Below are 10,738 nucleotides of genomic sequence, written 5' to 3'. Positions count from 1 at the left end.
ATCAACATCGGTATGTGCCGCAGAAATCCCTATTGATCGGCTATGCCGTTGGCATTAAAAACTACAAGAGCGTAGAACAAACACATTTGATCCTGGTGAAACAGAGAGCATAAATCTGTTGATCCAGAGGGTTAAAATAACCTGAAAGTCAAGAATAAACTGCAATTTCTGTTTGACCGAGGTCTGTGAAGAAGCTTAGCACTGTGTGCACCATCGCTGCATGACTGGTCAATGTTTTCTCAGGGACTGCAACGTGGCGCAGTATTAATAGATGTCCTCTGCACAAAGAAAATAAGTGTTTCTGTCCGACATGTGCTCCACGTGTGCTCTATTTACGATGTGACTGTTCTGTGAGCTTGAGTTTTTTCGAAGTGTCTTCAGTAACATTCCAGCATTAATCGAGTTTCTCAACGTTTTTGTACCGAAGCTTCACAAATCTGTGTTCCTGGTAACTGAACGTGCTTCGAGACGTTTATTGGGAGGTGAATCACCTTTTCACATCAGCACTTCACAGCACTGAACTGCCTGAGCTTTTGCTGCCTGCGCGTTTGCCTTAAAATGTATTTGCTTTCTGTGTGTTTGCCAGTTGAAGTATTTTTATATTTTGAGGGAAAAAATGTACTCAAGTCACAAATATTTGTCAAATGCAGGAAAGCTTTAATTCTTGTCTGAAATAAAGGTATGCCATTGCTGAAGCTCAGTGTTAATATTCTGTGATTTTGTTGGATTTCATTGATCCGTGCAAACATCTTCACATGCATCAACTACACATTACTTTACATGTGCTGCTCCAGTCTGTAAAGATGCTACACCACAGCCTGTGAATAAAGACTAAAATAAATTCAGCCCATCACGACTCTCACTGGAAATCCCAGTCCAAATAACAGGGACTCTGAAGTCCCCAGCATGCCAACCAGCAGTGTGGTTGATGGCGTTAGACAACAAGAGGAACAAACATCCTCCTGCAACACGACCAGCAGACATGGACTTCAACGGCACTTGGAAAGTTTATTCTGAGGAAAACGTTGAGGATTTCTTAAAAGCAATCGGTAAGAATGTTTTCATATTTAAAGGATTTATTTGTCTATGTATGTATGCATCACACTTAAAAAAATGTCTTCAAGGTGCACCTGAAATGGTTGTCAAAATGCGAAAGGATGTCAGACCGGTGGTAGTGATTGAGCAGAAAGGTAAAGACTTCACCTACACAATGAAGACTCCCATCTGCACCAAAGTCCACTCATTCAGCCTCGGGAAGGAGTCAGAGATGACCGCTCCGGATGGGAAGAAGTTTAAGGTGATTCAAGCCTCAAACTCTTCATGAATATTACAGGCACAGAAGTGAAGACATCGTAGTTGTATGTATGCTGATGTTGCCAATATTTTACCCAGATAAGTGTCTCCATACAGGGATCTATGTACTGTAGGCTCCAGTCAGCAAATTTCAGCGACTCCTGTTTGTGCATTTTGAAGTAAAGTACATGTTGTAAATGATGCAGAGATCCCCCTCAGTATTGCTATACTAACCAAACTTTTGACAGGAAAGAAAAGAAAAATGATGATGATGATGATGCTCACTGAGGAAATGTCAGAAATCTGATGAAGCTTGTCCTTCTCTTGAGTTCACTATCAATCTGCTATAGTGGGAGAGATTTGTGTCTGTGTCCGCCTCTAGCAGTTGCGAAAAATGAATTTGATTTATGCACTGCAGGCATGATTTATTGTGTGGTTTTACCACAAGTTTGAAAACCGCTGCCCTATGCAATGTGTTTGGTCTTGAGCAGTGCGTGGTCAGTGAGGAGAATGGGAAGCTGATTGCTGTGACTGACAAGTTCACTTCTGTCAGAGAGATCCAGGGCGATGATATGGTTGAGGTCGGTGGCTTTAATTCTTTTGAGAAATGTTGTAAAGATGAGGGATTCAGTGTTAGACAGAAAGTGAGAGGTTTTTATGTGAATCAGCCATGTTTTCTTTCTGTCTCTGCTTTCTCACTGTTCCAGACTATCACTGCTGGCTCTGTAACTTTCATCAGCAGAAGCAAACGAGTCTGAACAACACCAGGCACCAAATGGATCACTCAGCGTCAGCAGGAGCCCTGGAAATACCGGCAACGGAAAAATAATACATTTATGAATAAATTTGAATGATTAAATAAATCCCTTTGTTGTTGTTCAGTCGTTTCTGCCTCAACTGCAGGCGGTGTAGGTGAATTTAAGCAGCAGGAGGCGCTGTGGGGTTTTTATTGCCCGAGTTTTTTTTTTTTAGAAGAAGAGTAAAGAGGCGCCTTCTGTGTGCGCATGCGCGTCACGTATTTTCACTGCAGATTTTCTGTTCACAAAAAAAATTCTTCTGCTGAGTGAGTGTAACTTTATGGCCAGATACATGAGGCCCCCAAACACGTCTTTGTTTGTCCGTAACATCTCCGATGAATCCAGGTGAGTCCACATTCAGACGCCATCAGAACCTCAGATCATCCACTAACGCTAACCAACTCATTAATGGTAGCTAGTTGTTGTAGCTTAGCAGCTAAGGTTAGCATCGTCGACGGAGCCTCAAGTTATGTTAAACCAGCGTGCAGAGGCGCTTTTATGTGGGAAATATTAATAGCAGAATCACATTTCACTCATATACTTAAAATAAAACAAAAGCTGTGATAATAACTGGTCTGAGATACGACTTCATTTGTCATGGTAATGTTTCTTTGTTTGCATTGCGTTTCTGTTGCACGTTGACGGCACGTTTTCGTGTTTATAAATAAGCTAACGCTAACAACGCAACTCAACAACGTTTCAGGAGCTTAACATTTTGGTAATTTGCAATTTAAAAATGACCAACTTGTAGGAAAAAATGTCTGGATATCATGTTTAAACAACTCTAGCTAACGTTATATTACGTGCCGTAATTTCAGTTTGCCGTTATTAATTTTAATTAACGTTACTTCTTTACGTATGCTAACCCTTTTAGCTTTACACTGTAACGTTAATCAACATCTGTACACACATAGACCATCCTGCAGTGAAGTTAATGTTACACGTTTATGTGTGTTTAATAAAAGCGTAGCAACACATTTAAATGGGTTAGCTTTCATTTAGAAAATTTTGTGAAACAACGTTTATCTATGTACGTTTATATTCACTGTGTGTTGAAACACCGTGTCAGAACACTTATATGTATTTATCTAAATACAACACGGACAGATTGGCAGCTTTAAAATCCACTGGCCCATATAGATAAACAATACATTTTAATGCTAATTTTTAGTTTAATTTAACAGTTTACAGGAGACAAAAGTCAGAACAGACCAGTTGACCAGAATCAGGTGCAGAGTCTGTTTTCCACATTAAGGGTTTTGCCTCCGTGTTGTGATGCATAATGATTTTCTCTAATTGGGAACTTTGCCTCTGTCTCTTACCGGCTCCTAATTTCCCAAATAAAAAGATGTATTTTTTTTAAGAAATGTGTCACTTTTCCTGACCACAGTTACTTTCTCCCAATCTGATTGCATATGATCAGTAACTGCCTGGTGTTGTGTTACACAGTGTGTCAATGTTGGGAAAAGCATGTTGATGCTGATCTTAATCTGTGCTTTTCCCGTCATCGCGGTAACATGTTGACCCATGTAATCCAGACGTAATTAGTTTTTATTTGCTGAAGGGTTGTGCTCACACTTACACGTGATATGAATCTAACCTGAATGGGGCAACAGTGCTGCATCTGCCTATGTCCATTACAGACTTGTTAGTGGGTTTTATCTTGAAGTGCATGTTTAACTAAGTGGTCTATCTTAAAGAGTCAGTTTATCCCAAAACACAAAATACAACCATTAGAATAGAAATTGTTCTTGAACAACAGCAGAATTTCTCAGAAATTATACAGACAGGTGTGTCTGATCGGCAGGTAAGACGTCAAACATTTTATTGTGTTTTGGGGTGAATTGTCCCTTTAGCCCTCTCATCAGCTATTCTCCCAGCTCTTGTTACTGGTTGATGATGCAGCTAGAAGTTGCCCATGATGGTCAGTTGAGTCATACTTGTATTTACGGTGTTCAGGCCTGAGGATTTGCGGCGTGAGTTTGGCCGCTATGGGCCGATAGTAGATGTCTACATCCCACTTGACTTCTATACACGTCAACCAAGAGGATTTGCATACATTCAATATCCTTTCCCAATGAGTTTTCACTGTGTTTGTGCTCTTGCTAACAAATTTCAATTTCCTTTCAGCAGAGAAGATATGCTTTTTACTTGCACGTAATTTGATTGAATATCTAACACACATATTTCTCTGTTATTGCTTCAGAAAATGTAAAAGCGTCCAGTTGTGGAACCGGCCACAAAGAGTAACAAAGACCCATATAGAGTAGCTGTAAAGACAAGTCACACAGACCTTCAGGATCAGAGGGAGGGAAAAGGTTGAAAAGAGAAAGTAAAGCATGAAGAGGAAAAGGGAACGGAGACAAAGCTTGGATATGGCGGCAAAGAATTGGGAAAAGAAAAGAGGTTTAAGAGGAAAAGGCAAGCAGGAAACCCAAGTCTCTGTGGGAGTCGATTAAAGAGTGTAAAGATCAAGATGAAGTTCAAAGTCCAGCATGGGCAAAGGTAACAAGTCTGAATTATTTTGTATCCTCCCAAGACAAATCCACAAATTTGACATGACAGCAAAATCAGCTTTCCCTGTGGTATCGATGACATTTTGATTTTAATCAAAGCAATTTAATCAGCTATTCATGTATTTGATTTGTTTCTATATTTGTGCTCCTGATCCCTTAGACGATTATTTTAAGTGTTTGAGAAGCTTGCTTCATCTTTTATCTCTACAAATATCTGATGAGCGTGTTTTTGTGTGTTGCTTTTTTTCCACTTGTTATATCATATTATAATATTAACACAGAATTTGTCATTTTAAGCTGTTTTACCTTTGAAATCAGGCCCCACAAATGAAAAACGATGTTTGGTGAATGCCCTGCATCCCTCTTGGCATTGATGTAAAATACAGTTTGCTAATGAAGAGGGTGTGCACGAGTTCATGAAAGTACAGTGGAATTGGGGTTTTAATATTTTATGTGAGGGGGAATCGTGCTCTTCTTCACGTACTTAATCCCTCTGAGAGAAAAAAACATTTATTTAAATTTGTGTGGCCTTACCAAAAATACGAGCAAACAGAACCCTTAACCACTCAGCATATTTGAGGATGTGCGCGATGCAGAAGATGCTCTTCACAGCCTGGACAGGAAGTGGGTGTGTGGCCGGCAGATTGAAATCCAGTTTGCCCAGGGTGACCGAAAGAGTAAGTGTTAAACTTTTATTTATCTTTACAACCAAGCACAGAGTGTGTCTGCTGGAGCTTCAGCTGCAGAAAGAAATTTGTCAGCACTGCTTGAAGATGATGCCTGGAATGTATTGATGAGTGAGTGACTTCCTGTTGCCTGTTATTTTGGCACAGTGGCCTTAACGGCATTGTAGAGTAAGAGCATCAGTGATAGACTGATTTTCTGCTGTTAGAATATGAACAGCTGTGCAGTGTGGAAAGTGCTGTGGTGGCACACTGGAAGGTAAAAACTGAGGAAAAGTTCAGCAGGTGTTTCCTGTCAAAGGCAGAATACTTCCACGATACTTGCTGATTGGGACGTCCCTGCAACATGTTTAGCATCTCGTAACGTTTTTATTAATGGCTGCATTCCATTAAGATATTCAGGCTGATTCCCATCATGGCTTACTGGCACTAAGTGGAGTTCTTAGTTCCATCTGTGCTCTCTCTAACGTGACAAATCAAAACTTCCTTTAAATCCTGTTGAGAAGAACGCAGCATCAGATTGTGCCCTCTGTGATTCAGTGTGCTTTTATCTTATCGTGCAAATATCGACTGCAGGCGCTTCCTGAAAGATGCTGCTCTGAGTTTAAGCACTTTGCATTTCAATATGTGTTGCATGCACTGTTAATTATAAAGTGTCTGGCTCTTCCCGTCATGATCCTATCTAAAAATAACAAACAGGAAAATACAAGAAATCTCGCTGAGGAGCTCCATGTCATTTGTGGAAATGGTTTCTGCCTTCTGGTTTAGGCTAACCCCTTTCTCACCCGTTTTTCTCGTCAGCACCAAACCAGATGAAGTCAAAGGAAAGGCGTTCCCCGGGCAGATCCTCCCGGTACGATGACTACGATCGAGACAGCCGGCGCAGGCGCTCGCGCAGCCGCAGCTACGACAGATACAGATCACGCAGCCCGTCGTATGATCGCCATCGCAGGCGGTCGGAGAGTCCTCGAGAGTGAGTTTTTCCTTCAATGACTTGTTAGTGAAGACTTGCTGCTCACTGTTCTTTCACTGAAATGTTTGTTTGAAGGACAAAGAAACATTTTTTCATTTCTTTCCTCAGGTCTCGTGGACGGATGTATGGAAGAGGGAGAAGCAGGAGCCGCGAGGACGACAGGTACGACTTCCTGTTGATGCTGATTGGATGTTGTGCTTTGTTACTCTTTCTGTCGCGGTCATGGTAACGACCAACATGGGTCTGATTATAAAGTATGTATTGTGGGAGTCAAATTGTTAGACACATAGATCAATTCGCATCGCTGTGTAGAACAAATAATACTGAACGTGATATCGCAAATCCTTTTTGACATAAACTCAACTGAAAAGTCAATATATTTAACGTCTAAGCTCATCAGCTTTATTGATTTTTCGAAAAACACCTGTTTGGAACATTCCACAGGTAAACAGGCTCATTGGTGACAGGTGAGAGTATCATGATTGGGTATGAAAGGGGCGTCTTGGAAAGGCTCAGTCGCTCCTGAGCGAGGATGTCAGTAAACCCAGCTTGAGATGGTTGTGTTCAATTTTCAATTCAATTCAATTCAATTTTATTTGTATAGCGCCAAATCACAACAGAAGTTGTCTCAGGACACTTTCCATATAGAGCTGGTACAGACCAAGCTCTTTTATCTACAAAGAAACCAACAATTCCCCCATGAGCAAGCACTTGGCGACAGTGGCGAGGAAAAACTTCCTTTTAACAGGCAGAAACCTCGAGCAGAACCAGACTCTGGGTGGGCGGCCATCTGCCTCGACCGGTTGGGTGAGAGAGGAAGAGCAAGAGAGGGAGGGACGGATGGACGGACGGACAGACAGACAGACAGACAGACAGAAAAGCAGTCAGAGAGAGAGAGACAGAGACAGAGAGACAGACATGCAGTCACAGTAACAGTGACAGTGGATGTAATAACAGCAGTAGCAGTTGCAGTGGATGTCAGGCAGGGCCAAGGCAGGAGACGCAGCTGAAATCCACAATCCAGATTCAGCCACTGTCCATGGGAACCTGCAAGATGACAAAGCACAGAGACTCCGGGGAAGGAGCTAAGTTAGTAACACGCCGTGGTAGGACATGAGAGCGTGCGGATGGAGAGGGACAGAAGGACGGAGGAGCTCGGTGTATCTTTGGATGTCCCCCGACAGTCTAATCCTATAGCAGCATAACTAGGGGCTGGTCCAGGACCAGCCTGAGCCAGCCCTAACTATAAGCTTTATCAAAAAGGAAAGTTTTAAGCCTACTCTTAAATGTAGAGACAGTGTCTGCCTCCTGGACAAAGACTGGAAGATGGTTCCACAGGAGAGGAGCTTGATAGCTAAATGCTCTGACTCCTGTTCTGCTTTTTGAGACTTTAGGAACCATAAGTAGACCTGCATTCTGGGAACGCAGTGTTCGAGTAGGGCAATAAGGTACTATGAGCTCTTTAAGATAAGAAGGTGCCTGGCCACTTATGGCTTTGTAAGTAAGGAGGAGAATTTTAAACTCTATTCTAAACTTTACAGGGAGCCAGTGCAAAGTGGCGAGTATTGGAGAAATATGATCTCGCTTCCTGGTTTTTGTCAGAACACGTGCTGCAGCATTCTGGAGCAACTGGAGAATATTCAGCAGCGAATTTGGGCAGCCTGATAGTAAAGAATTGCAATAATCCAGCCTGGAAGTTACGAATGCATGGACTAGTTTTTCTGCATCATTTTGAGACAAAATATGCCTGATTTTTGCGATACTACGTAGGTGAAAAAAGGCAGTCCTTGAAATGAAACTGTTCTGTTTTAATTTACACAGTGTTCCCATCATTTTTGGAATCAGGGTCAAGTCTCATAGAAAAAACTCAGTTGTCTTAACGTTGACACATGGGACGGTGAAGTGTCCAAATGGTCGAGAGGTTTTACAATGTTTGCCTGATTGTCAGATACAGGCAGAGGCCTCGGAGAGAGTCCAGAGGAAGATCTCGATCACACTCCAAATCTGCATCTCCGCGAGAGAACGTCAACCCAGCGTCGACTTCCCATTACACCGAGGAAGAAGTGAGACGGACACACTCCCCATCCCGCTCCAGGTCCCGGTCCGCATCCAGATCGCGCTCCCGCTCGCGCTCTCGGTCCCGGTCCTGGGCTGGACGCAAGTCGGGGGGACGCTAGAACAGTATCTGCCCCCCCTCTTCTCCGTCTTTATGTCAGATGGACCAGAGTTGGTCATTTGTCGAGAAAAGATTTGTTTGTTTTGACATGAATGTAACGTCCACTGAAGCATTTGTAGAAAGCTTGTCTTTGCGGCTCCATTTTAAGAACAACGCTGGTCCTTCGTTTGGTTTTATGAAATTGTTTGGTAAGATTTCCTGATGGGAATATGAAACAGTTAACGGTTCTGTGTTCAGTGGTAGTTGGCCAGGAATAATTGTCTTTTTTATATGTAGTTACTGACTTTTGCTCTCTAAACCCTATGCACCCATTTTTGCAAAAAAGAACATTCAGTATTTTAACAGGAATCCAGTCTGTTGATGAACCAAACCAGCGTTTCTGTGTGTTTTATCACATTTATAACAAATCTGCTACTTTTTACTTTACTGACCTCTTTTTTCTGCTCCTGAAGTGCAGACTTTTCTTGTTGTTTCTTCGACCTTTCTGCCACATGTTCACTTTCAGTTGGAAGTTTCTGAAACTTAAAACCTGCTTGAGATAATCTGCCACAGTGAATGCTGAGATTACGATCAGTTTATTACTGTGCTGCTCTGCTTCCTGCCGTGAGACAGACTCGTCAGCTCGTTTCACTCTGTTTCCATCAATCGGCCTGGTGGACTGAGCGGATTCGAAGATCTGGACTCGGGCCGTGGCTCAGAAAAATGGAAGCAGACGTGTAGTTTGAAGTCACAATAAGTCAAAGATTTTCATGCTCAGAAAATGAGTCCGTGGCTGCCTGGAAGAAAAACATTAGAAAATTATTAGGAAATGGTCTGCATAGGAAACTGAAATACGTGAGCGCTGAGGCGAAAATGCACAGAAACGCTGCTATGGGCCTTAAAAGTGTTAAAACTTTGTCGACCAGTGACTTAAACCACAAACTGCTTAAAATGTCCTCGAGTCTGTTTTCATTTAGTGGTGTTCTCTGTAAGATGAATCCTTTGGAAGAGCTATTTTATTTTTTTGAAACATTTCTCTAAATTTCGGGTCTGAGAGGAGGAACAGAAGTTCCTCACCAGTGTTTCCGCGACTGATGGGTTTTCCAGAATGAATCTTGTCACTGCATGTTTTATTCTCCTGATCTTCTATCTTTAGTAGGAAGAAACTGTTATTTTGAGTAATAAATGGATAACATTCAGTCTAAGGAAACGGCGTGTGACTTCAGTTTGTAAACTCTGCTTAGAAACACAACATGATCAACTTCAGATAAAGAAGCTTAGATTTGTTTCAGGATAATGGAGGAGGCAGCAGATGGTCCCTGATGTCCAGGAGGTGTTTGAGTACTATGTGAAAACCGGTCTGCAGTGATCTGCATGGAAAACAAACCAGCAGTCTGCCAGTCCAGCCGCAGGCATTGATTTCCTTTTAATGGATCAGTAGCTGAGAGGAACAGCTGAAATTACATCCACAGTGAAGAAGCAACCATGTATGAAATCGGACGTGCCCCATTGATCGCTGTATTGGGGAAAAAAAATTGACTAAACAAGTACAGTGTCAGCGTGGAGGAGAGCTGGAGCGCGGGGGCGTGACTGAACCAAGGAAACTGAGCTATGACCTGTGAAGTCACACGGAGATGATTGAAGCTTATTTTAAGTTCAGGGTTTAGGAGCTGCAGGTGACATGCAGGTGGAGGCTTACTGGTCCCTGCCTCAGTTTCATCCAGATGTGGATTTAGGAATTCACATCTGTGGCTCTCACCATCTCAGAATCCCTAAAACTGCTCCTTGAACTTCATCAGCCCCCAAAGGTACACCACAAACAGGGTTTTCCACCAATTATATTCTTAATTGATTATTATTTTGTCTATAAAATGTCAAAGTGTTATGTGTGAGTTTCCTTAAAGTGCAAGGGACATATTCAACAGACCAGAGAAGGGACAGCACTCAAGTTTCGCTGCTCACTTTGTTTTAGCTGGAATATTCCTTATGTGGCACAGATGCTGGTGAACGTATGGGCTATGAGGTCATAAGTGGAAATCTGTATTGATCCGCTTCAGAAGCAGTTTCTGTACGGATTATAATCCACCTTCAAGGCAGTCTCAGATCAGTGGTGTCAACCCAGTGCACCACTTCTGTCCTGTGTGAATCCACTGGATCACAGTTCAGGGTCCTCTGGGTTCAACCAGAAATGGGTGTCAAATGATTGAATATTCTGCAACACATTTCACCCCTAATGACTCGCAGCTCGGAGCTGGCAGTCAGTCCAGTCACACTGCTGCGAGGTAAATGGCAGCACAGCATTACAACGGTATTGATTGCTT

General features: G+C 42.4%; 2 protein-coding genes across 3 annotated transcripts; both read left to right on the top strand.

The window, feature by feature from the left end:
• Window positions 1–944: 944 nt before the first annotated feature.
• Window positions 945–2,051, top strand: LOC139346021 (fatty acid-binding protein, liver-like). Its single transcript, XM_070984933.1, has 4 exons — window positions 945–1,049; window positions 1,125–1,297; window positions 1,785–1,874; window positions 2,001–2,051. Exons 1-4 carry the CDS (start codon window positions 983–985, stop codon window positions 2,049–2,051), a joined length of 381 nt encoding a protein of 126 aa, XP_070841034.1. The 5' UTR covers window positions 945–982.
• Window positions 2,052–2,294: 243 nt separating this feature from the next.
• LOC139346139 (serine/arginine-rich splicing factor 10-like) lies at window positions 2,295–9,627 on the top strand. 2 transcript variants are annotated; one of them, XM_070985071.1, is made up of 6 exons: window positions 2,295–2,435; window positions 4,050–4,156; window positions 5,182–5,283; window positions 6,091–6,262; window positions 6,371–6,424; window positions 8,217–9,627. In XM_070985071.1, the coding sequence occupies exons 1-6, from the start codon at window positions 2,371–2,373 to the stop codon at window positions 8,437–8,439; spliced, it is 723 nt and encodes a 240-aa protein (XP_070841172.1). In that variant the 5' UTR covers window positions 2,295–2,370; the 3' UTR covers window positions 8,440–9,627. The 2 variants fall into 2 exon arrangements, with proteins under 2 accessions (XP_070841172.1, XP_070841171.1); XM_070985070.1 differs by having other exon boundaries at window positions 8,211–9,627.
• Window positions 9,628–10,738: the final 1,111 nt, after the last annotated feature.

This window comes from Chaetodon trifascialis, chromosome 17 (genome assembly GCF_039877785.1).
Source record: "Chaetodon trifascialis isolate fChaTrf1 chromosome 17, fChaTrf1.hap1, whole genome shotgun sequence".
Taxonomy (NCBI): Eukaryota; Metazoa; Chordata; class Actinopteri; order Chaetodontiformes; family Chaetodontidae; genus Chaetodon; species Chaetodon trifascialis.
Note: the sequence above shows the minus strand (reverse complement) of the source record. Positions and strands in the feature narration are given on the sequence as shown.

Bases quoted from the DNA above. Each gene is read 5' to 3' on its own strand.
- LOC139346021 (XM_070984933.1), top strand. From the start codon at position 983: ATGGACTTCAACGGCACTTGGAAAGTTTATTCTGAGGAAAACGTTGAG. The intron at 1,050-1,124 runs GTAAGAATGTTT...AATGTCTTCAAG, and splicing joins GGATTTCTTAAAAGCAATCG to GTGCACCTGAAATGGTTGTC. The intron at 1,875-2,000 runs GTCGGTGGCTTT...TCACTGTTCCAG, and splicing joins AGGGCGATGATATGGTTGAG to ACTATCACTGCTGGCTCTGT.
- LOC139346139 (XM_070985070.1), top strand. From the start codon at position 2,371: ATGGCCAGATACATGAGGCCCCCAAACACGTCTTTGTTTGTCCGTAAC. The intron at 5,284-6,090 runs GTAAGTGTTAAA...TTTTCTCGTCAG, and splicing joins TGCCCAGGGTGACCGAAAGA to CACCAAACCAGATGAAGTCA. The intron at 6,425-8,210 runs GTACGACTTCCT...CCTGATTGTCAG, and splicing joins AGGAGCCGCGAGGACGACAG to ATACAGGCAGAGGCCTCGGA.